This window comes from Magnolia sinica, chromosome 2 (assembly GCF_029962835.1).
Source record: "Magnolia sinica isolate HGM2019 chromosome 2, MsV1, whole genome shotgun sequence".
NCBI lineage: Eukaryota > Viridiplantae > Streptophyta > Magnoliopsida > Magnoliales > Magnoliaceae > Magnolia > Magnolia sinica.
In genome coordinates this window covers 30,142,020-30,157,790 of record NC_080574.1, presented here as the reverse complement: position 1 = coordinate 30,157,790, position 15,771 = coordinate 30,142,020, and the positions used below count along the sequence as shown (strand labels likewise).

Below are 15,771 nucleotides of genomic sequence, written 5' to 3'. Positions count from 1 at the left end.
GGCCAAAACTTGTGTTTGCTATATCTATTTACAGTGATTGTTAAGCAGTTATTATAAAGGCTAAGAGTAAAATTTATAATAGTAAAAGTAGACACATTAGTCTCGGACATAATATTGTAAGACACCTATTGAATGATGGAATCATAGTTATTGATTTCGTACGATTAGAAAAGAATCTGGCAGATCCTCTAACCAAATGACAATAAAAGTCATGGAAACATCGAAGAGAATGAAGCTGAGCCTAACTGAATGAGCTACTAGTATTGGCAACTCAACTTATATAAGTGGAGATCTTATATGATGTGTTCAATGGGTAAGCGACAAGACACCATGAGATTGAAAAGCACTGTAATGAACTTGCTCATTCCTATGGTGTAGGTAGTGAAAGTAGCAACGTGTGATAGGATGAGTTTTAAATTCTTAATGAATCTATAACCAAATGCGGTGGTGTATCCAGTTGCTATGTACACTTGATGAAATTCACCTATATGAGTGTAGAAGTGAGATCTCTTTACATAAGAATATATATATATATATATATATATATATATATCATTTCTGTAGAATACTTGGGAAAATCCAAATAAAGCGCATGGCCAAAAGGTACCAAACCATAGAACCAGCCGTAGAAGAAAAGTTGTGTAAGTGGCTTGCATAGTCATTTACACTTGAAGGGTCAGGTTAAAGACCGATAGTCACTTGATTCCTTTAAACCTGTCTCACTTACTTTAAATGTCGATTAAAGTCAGATAGACATCGACACTATTATATAACTCTTTTATCTTATACCGAATTATTTTGAATTTGAAACATGTGGGGAATTTTTGAATTTTAAAAAAGATTTTAAAATGTTTTTATTTCAAATTCAATTTTCTCCAATTATTTTCTTTTTTTGTAAGTGTTTTCTTTTTAGTGTATCTTTTGTCCCACATTGGAAAAGACCAAAGAAAACTAAAGTATATAAGAAAATGAGTTTTGCATGGGGCTTGAGCCCCTTCCCAAGGGACATGTGAATTTGGTACAATGGGGGAGGGGTTATGCCATTAGCCGAACCTTTGCCATTGACCACACACGTGTGCACGCACTGAGCCTAGCCAAAAAGGGTCGGGCTGGGCCATGGCTTTGGACGTGGACATGGACATGTATGCACTAGATTAGGTCAGGTCAGGTCTGAGTTTGCGTTTATGTGAGGACTAGAGTACATTCGCACTAACGGTTTTGTTTCGTACTCTGTAAGTATACTCGCATCTATTGGTTTTGCGCGAATATCAAACCAGGGATGCGCCTAGTCAGGTAGTTACACTAGTTGGGTTCAAACCCAATGGACCTAACACATTTGAAATGATTCTTTAAGCACCTAATCGTGGTCTATATATAAACTTACTCATTTTCTGAATTAATTAAAAACCAACAATCTCTCTCTGATTCTTCAAAATTCGTCTCTGGTTCAGTATTGTTTTGCCAACCGAGTTCATAGTCAACTCACTTTAGTTAAGTTTTGTAAGCTAGTTCGAGCTCATGTACATCGAGTGCACCGTTGAGACCAAGTCATAGTCGTTATATGCTAGAGGCCAACTCGTCCATTAGGTGCACCACGATATTTTCATCGGAAATACTGAAAATCAGTCCAATCTAGGATACAAGTGGGACATGCCACAAGAAAAAGTGTAAAATCATGCTTGAAACCCATAAATAGGTATTGTGACCCACATGAAGATTGAAATAGTGTACCTTTATGCTAGATGGCCACCTCATATGAATAGATTTAATGGAATATACGCTCCATGGCAGAACCCACACATAATTTGAACGATCTTAATGGGTGTAGTCCCATCTTAAATGTTCCATGTGGTGTGGCCAAACTGGCTTCTAATTTGCTTGATGTTTGGGCCCAGTCGAAATACAATATGGCTATGAAGGACAAGTTGGATCTCATCCATGCCATCAAATGATACCCCTATCAAGACAGACTCGGTCCTGGCAGGGGCTTCATGGGGCCTAAGGTTGAAAATCGGGTGGGTTCAACCCAACTGACCCAACATTAGGTTGGGCTCGGGCAGGATGTGTCGGGTTTAGTCTCGAGCTTAGGTTGTATAAACAATAACTCGATAAAGGATAGGTCGGGCTTGGGTTGAGGTCTCGGTTTGCCTGACCCAACCTAAACCTGATCGATATATAAGTTATAAATGATCATTGAGTGTGAATCGTTTGCGTTGAAGGCATGGGAAATTCTAGTGTTGTCAGGTCTCATTAGTCTACACCATTTCAGATGACTCAAGTTAACAAGATATGGTGGATTTCTCTCTCTGAAATAGAGTGCGAACTACACCATACGACTTTTAGAGGAGTTATCCTATATTTTAGCTTGTTTGTTTAGAAAAAAAAATGAAGTTCTTTACCATAAATTACAACATATGTAATTAATAAAAGCACAGGTACAAAAAATAAGACATGTATTTCAATATAATATACTAATGTGATAATGAAATATTAGCATGTATCCACCCTACTAACATGACGGGCTGAGAATTTCCAACCCGAGATTGGGTTAAGGTTGAGTTATAAGAACCTTGGGTTGGGCTACACTCCACCCCACGCCACTTTCAGCCCTAGTAGAGCCACCGTAATGTATGTGTTTTATCCACACCTTCCATCCATTTCATCGTATAATTTTAAGGCATGCAAAGGAGGCAGATCCAAGCCTCAGGTGGACCATAAAAGTTTTTGAAGAATCTGATATTTGTATTTTCCCTTCGTCCATGGCAAATAAACATCACGGTGGGTCGTACGAAGGTTTCAAGTGCGGTTTCATTATCACCACAGCTTCCTGTAGTGTGGCCCACTTGAGCCTTGCATCTGCCTAATTTTAGGTCCGTGTATAAACACATACATCCTGGTGGACCCCACAGCGTCCCTTCCGGACGGAGTCGGTCCTGGCACGAATAGCACGCAATCCGCGTCCGCCATCGAAAGTCAAGCCACGCGCATGACCGCGCAAATCGTACGAGTTTGAATGACGGAATAGTCTCCAACAGTGCAACACTCTGTTTTATGGATCGCCTGTGAGGGATCATCTTATATACACATGTAAAATCCACTCCGTCCATCAGGTGAAAATAATTATTTTAACCGCAGACACAAAATATCAACCTGATAGAAAACTCAGGTGGGCCATATCATTGAGAAAACCATTAACTTCACATGGTGTGGCCTATCTTGAGATCTGTATCAGGCTGATTTTAATATTTTCTATCTTTCATAATGAGTTACACCTAATCCGCAGGCTTGATGAGAAATACACACTATGGCAGCCTCACACTCCTATGGTTGGCATCCCATCCATATTTTCCTTTGGTGTGGCCCACCTGAGCTATGGATATGGCTGATTTTTGCCCCAAGGCCTCACATCAACGATAGCACATAATGGATTGAGTGAATTTTATACATTGGACATATAGTAGGCCTCTAGAATTATGTGTCCATATATACAGTAAGAAATCCTGTCCATAGCGGCTCAAAAATAAGGTGAAATCCACTCCGTCCATCAGGTGTGCTCCGTGATGCAAGCTCTAGGGCCAAAAAATCGGATAGATCCACGACTAATGTCGGCATGTCACAAGAAAAATGGAGAAAGAGGCAAACCATAGGTTATGTGTGTGGGTCAGCATGGTTTCCATATTTCATTAAACCATTAAACCTGTTCATCAAGTGTAACTCACCAAGTTAAATTATATATACAAAAATCAGCTTGTTCAAATCTTAGGCATGAACTTAGAGATTGTAAGCACAATTTTACATTTTTACCATGGTTATCGCCCATCTTAATTTTCTACCTGGCTGATCTATTATTTGTACGGTGAGCATAGGACTTCGAACTTGGACGGAGTGAATTTTCATATATACAATGTGTTGGCCTCATAGAGCTTGGGTGTTTTATATGGTCGGCAAAGCCAAGAGGGAAAACTAAGCTGGTTCTTCACACGGGAAGAATGGCCTAGTCTAGATACAAGTGATGTGCTTTTGAGCTGAGGTAGACCCTAAGCTGGTAAAATGAAAGGTCTAGGCTGAAGGGCCATCGACGAGTAGTTAAGCCGAGCTGTCAAATCACAGGGCTTGGAGACAAGACGAGCAATTTCCTGATGCGAAGATGAGCCCCCTCGCTGAGTCGCCTGATGACATAGCTCGATGGCGGGGAATGTCTACAATGTGAATAACGGAGTTATGAAGGGAGGAGCTCAAGCCCCGAGCTCACAAGCACCTTGAACTGACCAAGCCAACCATCATCAGAGGCGTTATGGGTAACTCGTAGAGGATTACACCCCAAACGTAGAAGAGGGAGGCCAGCCCAATCTTGACTAAAGATTGCACCGACAGAGGTAGGCTCGGTGGCATCTTCGAGGACAATTTTTCATTAGAATAGGGACTCTCAAGTGTATCCCATTAATGCACGACAATTTCAAAATTGCCCTGAAAACACTATATATACGATCGCCCTAAACGAAGGGAGGTTAGTCGAAAACCTTAGACTTCATCTTTAATCAGAATCTACTAGCCTAACTTTGCCATAAAAGGATTCACAGTTGGCCATCGGCAACCCCCACCATCCACATCTCCCCTGTCTTTTGCAGGCCCATTAGAGTGCAATTCTACATTGATCATATTTATTGGCCACAATTTGACGACCACATGTATTTTTACCTCTTAAATGATTTTCTTGATCGCAAGTGTATGAAACAAACTAAAGTGGAATTACTAGTGCGCATATACAATTGCAATTAAATGACTCATGGGTGGATGATGTGATTATATCATAAATACAGGTGTTTGATTATAATTTTCCAAAACAAAAAACAAAAAAGCAATAATCTACCTCCACACTTTAAATTGTGGTTTGTATATATCCCACCCATTATACACATGTCATTTGGAGCTAGTTGTCCTTTCACATCGGTCAAATAATCCTAGCCACATATGGCAATCTAAGCTAAACCTCGCACAGACTTGGATTTAGGGTTGTCAATGGGCCCATCCGGGATTTGCTTCGGTCTGGATTTTGAATTGTTTAAAATAAGCTTGCGAGGCCAGGCATATTCAAAATTTTGATAACAGTTTTTCTTGAAATGAGACAACGCAATAAAAAATAAAAAATTAAAAAATAAAAAGGCAGTGAACTATTGCAAAAGTATTAACCTTAAAAAATAGAAGAGGAAATGCTCGGCACCTAGCAACAGTATGATGGATGATAAGTAGGCGCTTGCACTTGCATGCGAATCATATGGTAACTAAAATTACATAGAAATCACGGTGCATGATGTAGATAGTATAAGAACTCTATAAGGTGGGCTTTATTGATCAATGGTCTAAATTGTCCTAAGGATTGGATAATGCGATTGGGTGTACCAGTGGGCCCCAATAAGTTGTGATACATCCAAAAATTCATGTAAGCGGTGGAGTGCTACAACTGTGATACATACATAGTGATTTTGAGGATCTAGGATTACCAAACTATGTGGAGCCTCGGGAAGAGGAGCTTTGATGGGTTTCAAGCTCTTCAACCCCTTAACGTATATTAACAGTACGGATATGAAGACTCCAGCAATCAAGCCACAGCAGCAATGGCATCCTATCAAGGTATACTTTATAGTTCTTCAGATCCTATAGTTCTTCGTATCTCCATATCCGTTGCACATAAAGTCTTGCAATTCCGCCTAAAGTCTTACAAATAGGTAATAAGCATAAATTATATTCTCCATCATCTGTGTCTTATTTAAGTATAAAACAATATTAAATATTTAATCAGTCTGGTAAAGATGTGTTTGTCGAGTCAGAACCCTTGTTTATTATTCATTTTGATCGTTCATTTGACATTATCTAATCCATTAGATATGAACCACTCAACCATTTACGGCACAATTTCAAATAACTTTTGTTTTCCAAACAATCTAAATTGAGGTCCACCATCTGAATGGTTTTATTTGAGTTACACGTATTGGAGGTGCGGTAAATGCAGGATGGAAATACATGTTTCACTAATAGCGTGAAACACCAAGTCTGTGGGCCATCATATTTTAAGTGTAAAATCCAATCCAATCCGTTCATTAGGTGCCATGTTTGATGTTAGGTCTTGTGGGTAAAAAAATAGCTGGATACATAACAAAATAGATCACACTACGTGGAACAGTGGGAATGGGATGCCAACCATAAGTTTGTGTGTGGGCCATCATATGGTGTATCTTTCATCGAACCCGTTGATCAGGTCTAACTCACTAGGTAGATGCAGCATTTGAGTGAGGAGGGTCATGGCATAGATGGCGGCAATGTACCTTGATGCCAACTCAGTGGTTTTGGGAGCATTTTGTACATTGTTCTCTTTGCAATAGTCAATTTGAGTTTTTACTCAGTCTGATATTTTGTATGTACAGTTCAAATAATGGTCCTCGCATGATGAATGGAGTAGATTTTTCATACATAATATGGTGGACACACAAAGCGCCGCACAGTCTCTCTTTATTTGGGCTACACACATAAAAGTGTGGTTGGTGTGAGCTACTGGATTTAGAAAAAAAAAAAAAAAAAAAACTGAGTTGAATTCAAGCGGTCCCTTGTGCAGTAACATCTCAAACATTGCTTGCCAACCAGCTATATTATACTGAAAAACATCGACCAAGGAGGGGATAGAAAGAGAGAGAGGAGAGAAAGTAAGTTGTGACAGAGGTAGAGTTCTCTACAACACCCAAGTCCATGGGGCCACCATATTTTAAGTGTAAAACTCACTCCATTCATCATGTTCTATATTCACTATTAGGTCTTGAGGTAAAAAATCAGTTACATTTACCACTCAAATGCACCATGTCATATGGAATAGTGTGAATATATGGGATGTCAACCATAAGTTCATGCGTGGGTCACCATGTTTCGTATCTTCCATCAAACCTGTTAATTAAGTCTAACTTGCCAACATGAAAATGAGATATAAATTTAATTTGTGATATACACCATGGGAGCTTAGTGGTTTTGAGAGCAATATTACATTTGAATTTTATAAGGCCGATGATGTGGTTTTCCATACCAACTATTCATGTATTCCGTACCATTGAGTTCCATTCGTGGGTGAAATCTTAACTGCAGGTATGCATATTTTCAATTTCTAAATATCCATGACTTTATTTAAAATGTCTATTCATATGGAGAAGGGTTAGAAAATTATCCTCCACTAAGTCAGAGATTACTCAGGTATATTTTTCTAAGTGATGTTTCATCATTAATTGTTTCTCTCGATTTACTCAACCAAAACCAATTTGCAATTCAAAATCTAACTGATCCAACTTGGTAACTAGGGTTAGTATAATCTCAGCACCACAATTCAAGGCTCACGTTCCTTCTAATATTGGACCCACCAATAAATAGTTTAGCTAGAGTCTTTCCATTTCGAGTTTATATCACATACAGTCAATTTCCTACAGAATTTGGAGAACTTGCAGGGAGTCCATGTAACAAAAAGCTTCATCAGTTGAGCTGGGTCATGATAAAATACCGTCTAAAAGATAAGCTTATCCAAAGCTTAAGTAAGCTACGTGATAGGAAATGGGGGATTGGGATACTTTTCATGAAACCATCTTAGGATCCACCGCAATGTTTACCATCAGCCCAATACCCAAGTGAGTCCCAAAGGACAAATATCAGACTGACCCAAAACTTCATTGGCCATAAGAAGTTTTCAGGTATGACTGTCAGTGAGCTGGGCTTTCTGGTTGGGCTGAAATGCTGGGCACAAGGTCTTGACCAGGGCCTAGCAATTAATAAACCCAGGCTTGGGCTCATCTATGAGACCATAAGCCTTGCTGAACCCAACCCAACCTGTTCAAAGTTTCAATATAATTTTCGTTAATATCACGTCTGACTGAGCTAAATGGACAACTTAGATATTGCACCAGTAGAGGGTGGCTGGTCTAGGTTTGAATTTGGCTGGGCAATGCATAATTATCATGAGCTGGGTTCGGCCTGTTTATATGGTCTGACCGACTCTGGCCAACCCAAACCTGAAACCGGCCCATTAATGGTAGCCGTTTAATTTCCTTGTAGTGTGGTGGACCACTTAATTCATTGATCTAAATTAACGTCTGGAGTCACATATTAAATGAGCTGGCCAACTTGAACGGATGGAATGTCAAGTTGCATCAAGGTGGGCCCCACAATTTTTGTTGCAAGAGGTTAGATGGGCAGCTTTTTGCCAGAACTTCTCATTCACGTGATTTTTGTTTCGGGCAGGTTTCCATCACAATCCCTATCCCATATCCACATGTGAAGCCACAAATCCATCTAACCAGCCTCACCTGCCACGTGTCGCTTCCTGGTTGCCTCTCAGGCGACACGTTGCCTGCACAATGCCTACCATGCTGGAGCGCAGGTGAATCTGAATCCCAGCACGCGTCGTCTACCATGTCATTCCCTCGAGATTCCACGTCAGCATCCACGCCCCTAATTACATAAATGTACACGTCATCGTCCACGTGGATCGGCTATAAATAAAGCAGGTAGCCTCGCTTCTCTTTCTCGAAAGAAGGTCGGAAGGTGGTTTCTCTCTCTTCAGCCTGCTGCGTTTTTCTCTCCCCTTGAGATCAAGAACGCCAAGGCATTTTCTTGAATTTTCCAGGGTTTCGCTCGGGAACGGTTGCGATCGTTGCCCACCGCTTCCAGATCCGTAGAAAGCAGCTGAAAATCATCTTCTATCAGAGCATCTGATTGTCGCTATGGTAAGTTTTTTTTTTTTGTAGTTTTCAGTTCTTATATTAAGAAATTTTTGGCAGATCTGTGATTTTTGAGTGATTTCGGGGATTGTAGGTGGAAATCGTCTTTAGGTTTTTTCTCCTGATGCAAATCTGTTAGATCTGTTAGTTTTATTGTTTTCAGTCATTTTTTTCGGGTTTGAGATCGAGAGATGGTGGATCTGCGCGTTTTCTTTACGAATTCTCTGTTTCGGTTGCAGTGATGTCTTCGAATCGTTAGAGATGTTACATGTGATTTTTTTTTCCTTAAATGGATTCCTTTTCAATTGCAATTTCATATGATTCCTTTATACAGACGTTTTGTTGGAGATTGTTGCTAGAAATTTGATAGGTTGATTTGTAGAAAATGAAAAACATGTGTATCTTTTCATATCTGTGACCTTTGTGCAGAACTCTTTGCTTCTATTGGCTCTTGAGGCTTTCATTTGGTTTGTTTTTCGGAGATAGAAAATGGCATGTGTTAAATAGAAAGTGGAATGTGTTCTGAGTTAGTTTTTTGTTCGAGGTTCTTTGTACTTTTACTAGAGGTTTCCTTTGGCCCTTTGCTATACCCGTTTTATGTGACAAGAATTTATTCTTCTTTTTTAAAAAAATGTTATTGTGAGAATTGTAATTTGATTATTCACTGAACTAATTCTGCGAAATCTGTAGCTGAATTTTGACTTAGCAACGTTTTGAGGCTTGTTTTGGTATTAAGGTCCATTTTCCATTTGTCAGTTTGATCTTCTGTTCTTATGCTGACGATTTCATGTGGAAATCTTGTTTTTATTGGTTTATATTTGTCTTTGTAAATTCATGAGCGTTTTTGTTTTTTGAAAGATACAACTTTATTAGGCAGAAGCCGAAAATGAAAACAGAAACTACAAACAAAAGGAAAAAAAAAAAAAAAAGAAGAAGAAGAAGAAGAAAACAGAAGGCTGGAAACAAACCTAGGAAAAGCTACAGAAAACCTAAACTAAAAAAGTACAACAACAAGCCAGCACATAGCTGAAAGCTAAGTTGCCTCTACAGTTGCCTTTACGGTTTCTAAAAGCTTTACTTGTTAGAAAATCATTGAGACGCTCTTAACAAGAAGAGGAGAGACTCTAAAAAATGCAGTCTTCAATGCATTGTGTTAGAACTTGTATCAGGCAGGTCTCGCTATGTGTAATGGGCATGTGTTGTAGAACATGTAGAGATTGCTGTAAGAACATGTCCGGAACGAGTGATGGGATGTGTGTCACACACGTAGATTTCATGTATATTGTGTTAGAAAGTGTGGAAACATGACGGGAACGCCGGTCAACATTGTGGTCACGACAAACCTTGCTTATGCTTTTCGCTTTCAGCATAATCTGTGGAGAGCAACCACTCTTTTATACTTAGTCATCACTCTCAGTATGGACGCTGCTCTTGTATTATCCCTTAACTATTAAAGCTTTATTTATATATAAAAAAGGTGCTTTGCTAATCCCAAACTCATGTACAAGGCAGCTCATGTACACACCACCACATGTGCCAGTGTGGCTGGGAGACGCAACATCCAAGTGCCCATCAGGTGGGTCCAACCATCTGGATGCTCTCCCAAAGATAAATTTGGTACATTTAGTGGGTGGGCCATGATGTTGGAAATAGTCAGACAGGTAAGAAAACGGGATTGGATCTTGTCGCAATGTGCATGTGCCTTATTAGCACGTATCACTTGTAAATGAACTACCTTGTACGCGTGTGTGGGCTTAGCAAAGCTCAATATAAAATAAAAAGAACAACATTTCCCCTTGTTTCCGGGTATTATATATGACATTCTTAATACATTTCCATTTATCTGGACATGTATCTGGAAATCATTTCCTAATGCAGTAATACTTCCCTAACCATCTTTGCTTTTTTGTTGTAGTTTTCTTTCTATATGATTATATTGACCTTTGTAACAAGGACAGGTCAATATTTTGAAATGCAGCCTTCTTTGCCTTGCATGAAAACGCATTTCGAGCACGTGTTGGGGGCGTGTGGTGGGCACAAGCGTTTGAAAACATATAGGGAAACACAGTCGAGAACATGTTGGAATGAGTATCAGACGTGTGCCGCACACACATGGAGTTAATATTGTGCAGATGTGTTAGAAAGGTGGCATGGTGATGGAAACACTTGTCAACATGATGACCTGGGCAAACCTTAATACACACATCATGCCTATAGCTTAGATAGCTTTGTCAAGCACTCAAGCTCCACCTTGAGCATGCCATCGTTACAGTCATCCAACACTCAAGAATGAATGGGACTGAATTAGTGATTTACAATTTCCTCTATATCTAAAATTGAGCCCCACCTTTGTACTTGATTCTCGTCCCTTACTCATGGCACTGGTCTTGTGTATTCATTAATGAAGCTTGATTCATTAAAAATGGAAAAAGAACTTTTTCTCTTTCTTTCTTCTTCTTCTTCTTCTTCTTTTTTTTTCCTGAAAGGTAAAAGAAAAAGAACTCTTTTCTTGTTTCGTGGTTTTTTTTAAAGGGTAACTCAGAATTTTATTATAAATCCAAAGGGGACAATATGCAAAAAAGGATGACGAGAACTCATCCAGCTAATACAAAGAAGAGAGAACCCGTCAGCTGTCCTGGAAAAGCTCCAAAGGCATCCCCTGAAAATATTAGATGCTTCAGCTCATTCCACGTCTAACCACCGAGCCTTGTGGAACACTTGCTCTGGGTCGCTGCTTTGTCATTGAAGGACGTTTTATTGCGCTCCCAAGTAAGTTGGCCATAAGATGGCAGTGAGGAAGAGACGCCAAACAATCCTTTTCTTCCTCCCTGAATGAACGAAATGCCACATAGAGAACAGCTCCCAACTTTCTGGGGCATCACCCAATAACATCGCAGCAGCATGAGGAATTTCCCCCAAATTATGTGAGTAAATTCACAGTGAATGAATAAATGATCCACTGTTTCTACATCTTGCAAGCACAAAGCACAACCATTAGGCAGGATCGTTGATTTTTTCAGAATTTTTCGAGAGTAAGGATTCTATTCTTACCCATCACCCACCCTAAGGCCACCACCCGAGACAGCCTCAGGTACTTCCCCAATTTATAGAGCATTGTGAATACATTTTTATTTATTCAACCGAACTTGGGATATCATTCTCTAATGTAATCATGATCACACTTATAATAATTAGGTCGACTGTTGACTGTCTGAGGTTCCTATTCTTTGGCACGTTGCTTTGATGTTTGAATGTGTTAATGGCCGAAACCATCTATATCTGACTGGGGTAAATTTTGTATCTTGACTCACTAAAATGGGACATTTTGTCTAGGATATGGTGGCAATGAAGGGAAGCATGCTGGTGCTTACAGATCATGTGGTTGTCCCTGTTAGTGCAGTTCTGTCTGCAGTTAGGGAGGCTGGGAATGAAGCAATTGGAGAAAGTGATATGCTCGTCATCACACAAGCGTCTGCTTTAAGTAATGCTTATTTATGCCTCTGACAATATTCTATTTGTGCCTTTTTTAAATTTTTGTCCGACTTATGCCATTGAGCAATCTGGGAACTTGAACCCAGCCCGCCCACCTCATGCATCTCTTTTGGAAAGGAATTTAGATGTGTAACCATTTTCCCATTTTATATCTTGAAACAACGGTTCCTAACAGAGCTGGTTCTTGGTAGCTGACAGTCAAATGGAACTTAAGGAAGGTCAGAAAATAATAGTTTTCACGTCTTGGAGTCCTAGTTGAATCCTATGTTAGTTTTGCACCATATAAAAAACAGTGGTGACTGCCCCCGTAAGTGACGTAACTCAATGGTACACAGGCTGCATTTCAATGTTGAGGTCCCGGGTTTGAGCCCAACTCATGTATGAGAACAAAATGGTGGTGACTCTTCAACTGTCTAGATACCATAGTTGGATGGCATCCCCGACCATCCAAATTGCTGACCCAACTGTTGATGTAGCATAATTGAATAACTGCACTGAGAAAATAATATTAATCATCTGATTTGTCCCTTTGAATTTACTACTCACCATTTTAGTTTTAACCATCCTTTGGATAGGCATTAATTATATGGTTAGGATTGCTTGATCAATGTGATTTTAGAGATATGCTCCATCCACAGTGGGATCCACAATTTGGATGGTCTGATAGTTGTACATTAGTGCCACATCTGGTGGTTCACCCCTATTTTCAAAATGGTGTTAAATTAACATTTTAGTCTAACCAAATTGCTTGCTGTCTGCCATGCTGTACATCAGTGCCACATCTGGTGGTTCACCCCTATTTTCAAAATGGTGTTAGATTAACATTTTAGTCTAACCAAGTTGCTTGCTGTCCGCCATGCAGCCATAGTTAGCATTCATGGCCAGACATCCTTTTAGAAGTTCTCTCATCATCATCATCTAAGCCTTATCCCATTTAATTGGGGTTGGCAACATGAATCCAGTCAGAAGGTGCTCTATTTTCTTGAGATGATAAATAGTTGTTCTTTTGATAATCCGACTCCCAAAATTTCTTCCCAGGTATTTTATATGAGAAATGCTAAAGCTATTCAGACAAGTGTGTAGATTGAAGATGCAATTTACAATTCAACATGCATCCAACGTGTCACACGTGCTAGCTTTGGCCTTTGGTCCATTCATCTGGTGGAACCGGCCGAGAACATGCCTTGGTCTGAATACCATGCATGTCCATTCACCAAGTGGGTCATGGATATATGAGAACAAAAAGGAAAAAAAGAAGGGGGGGAATCCAATGTACACATACGGCCACCTGATTAGTGGACCAGCCTGGTTTTGGGAAAGTTTTGCAGAATCCAATGTACACATACGGCCACCTGATTAGTGGACCAGCCTGGTTTTGGGAAAGCATGTTTGCAAAACCCACTGGATGAATGCCTGCACCTTGCTCACATGTACTGCGAAATCTCTGTCAATCCTCGTGCAGATTTTCATAACATTTCTTACTGTATATTTTGACCTGGTTTTGCGGACCCCATTTAGAGTCTGCAGAAATAACTGCAGAACCTTCCTAAAAAAGCAATTAAAAAAAAACAGCCGTTATCTACTCTCAGTAAAAAGTTTTCTTCCTTTTAATGAAAAATAGCCTGTATCATTTGCATGTATGCCATTTCTGTGAGATTGTTGCTGCTATCTTTACCAGGGGCATTGTTCAGCTTCTGACCAATGTTAAAAATTGTGTATATTATGGTTGGCTCCCAACAATGCTAAAGAACAAATTAATCTGTTTACACCATCTGACTATTTTCTAGTATATCTTGCGTCTCAATTTTAACTCGATGAACCAACAACAGGACAGTTGCCGATCGGGTCTTCGTCACTGAATGTCGTAGTTGCGATATTGAAAACTCCTGACCTCAGTGGGCAGTGGCTTGAAGAGATTGTTAGAGTCTTGAAACCCGGTGGTAGAATTGTATTGCATACTTCTCTGCCTCCCAATGAGCAGACAGATAAGGTAACACATTCCGGAATACAACTTAAATTTCATCTTTTCTGTTGGTGAAAACTGAACAACGAATGGTCTCCTAACAAGGTTTCCTTTCAGTCAAGTACTCCCCTCAAGCGCAAGCTACTCCTGGCAGGATTTCTAGAAGTGCAAGATCTGCAACTAAAATCATTGTTACCTTTTGAAGACATCAACCAATCTCTAACGGTAATTGTGAAATATTGATGCTCAACTTCACTCTTGCTCTGCTTTACCATATTCTTTTACAAATTCTTATCCTTCCTATCATGTTGGTTTATTATTTTTATTTTAATCAAGGCCAAGAAGCCTTCTTGGAACATTGGGTCCTCCTTTTCCATCAAGAAGCCAATGAAGAGCCTACCTAAAGTTCAGATTGATGATGATTTGGATCTGATCGATGAGGATAGTCTCCTAACTGATGAAGACTTGAAGAAACCCCAACTGCCACTTGGTACGACAAAAAACCTAGGTCTTTGATATTGCTGATGTAGTTCTTTCCGTTCATTTATGTACTGGATTGGACCAATCAATATTCTTTCTGGCAGTGGGTGATTGTGAAGTTGGAAGCACAAGGAAAGCCTGCAAAAACTGCACCTGTGGCCGGGCTGAGGCAGAGGAAAAGGTGGAGAAGCTGGGGTTGACTACAGAGCAGCTGAACAACCCTCAGTCTGCATGTGGCAGTGTAGGTGTTTGAAATCCCTCAATACATCAATTGTTACCAATTATCTTAACCATTTCTCTGTTCTATATGTAAAGAGGTTTGGTTGCTTGTGGCGGTAGCGCACCTCTATGAACTTGTAGATGGAAAGTGATTTTCTTTCTAACTCTTCTTGCATTTACTTTGCAGTGTGGACTTGGTGATGCATTCCGCTGCAATGGATGCCCCTATAAGGGTCTCCCTCCATTCAAATTGGGTGAGAAGGTAATTAGCGATGACTCTAATTCTATTGCATGTCATGATTCTCCTGCTTCTCTCCCTTCTTTCTTTCATATGCTTATAGAACTGGTGACAGATATAGTAGTAGAAGATTTAAAATCAAACAACAAAAATAATCCAATCTCTGGTTCTTTTAGTTCCTGATGCTACTTGATTCCCCTAATGCAGGTATCACTATCAGGGAACTTCCTTGTTGCTGATATATGAATATGCTGATGAATAGAAGAGAGCCTTGTCGAGACGGCGGTGATTTTAGATACACTAGGTTTTCAACGGATAACCTCGGTGGTCATGGATTATTAGTCATAGATGTCATGCAGTCCATAGTGTAAAACGCATTCCATGGAATAAAATTTGGTTTCTAGAGACATGCATGTTGAAAGATGATAAACTCTAGGCGCAGCATTCCATATGAGTGGGTGGAACAGGCGTTGGAAATTTTGATTCTGTATTTTAAATCCCATTATTTCCTTGAGGAATTGACAGATGGCAAACTATATGCTACGTGGTCGAGTTTCCTAAAACACGGGTGAGTTGCTGGATAGAAATGATTCATGGCATGGATGTATTTTGGCCTGTCGAGTTTTCAAACA

The 15,771-nt window shown here is 39.8% G+C and overlaps 1 protein-coding gene across 2 annotated transcripts; it reads left to right on the top strand.

Annotated features, from left to right (window-relative positions):
• Positions 1-8,546: 8,546 nt before the first annotated feature.
• LOC131236859 (anamorsin homolog) lies at positions 8,547-15,546 on the top strand. Of its 2 annotated transcripts, none has more exons than XM_058234353.1 (8): positions 8,547-8,753; positions 12,081-12,228; positions 14,069-14,229; positions 14,308-14,427; positions 14,539-14,692; positions 14,787-14,923; positions 15,089-15,163; positions 15,347-15,546. In XM_058234353.1, the coding sequence occupies exons 1-8, from the start codon at positions 8,751-8,753 to the stop codon at positions 15,383-15,385; spliced, it is 837 nt and encodes a 278-aa protein (XP_058090336.1). In that variant the 5' UTR covers positions 8,547-8,750; the 3' UTR covers positions 15,386-15,546. The 2 variants fall into 2 exon arrangements, with proteins under 2 accessions (XP_058090336.1, XP_058090337.1); XM_058234354.1 differs by having other exon boundaries at positions 8,548-8,753; positions 14,320-14,427.
• Positions 15,547-15,771: the final 225 nt, after the last annotated feature.

What these genes read in the sequence shown, in the direction of transcription:
- LOC131236859 (XM_058234353.1), top strand. An exon ending in ACATCAACCAATCTCTAACG is followed by an intron (nt 14,428 to 14,538) that starts GTAATTGTGAAA and finishes ATTTTAATCAAG; the next exon opens with GCCAAGAAGCCTTCTTGGAA. An exon ending in GAAACCCCAACTGCCACTTG is followed by an intron (nt 14,693 to 14,786) that starts GTACGACAAAAA and finishes TCTTTCTGGCAG; the next exon opens with TGGGTGATTGTGAAGTTGGA.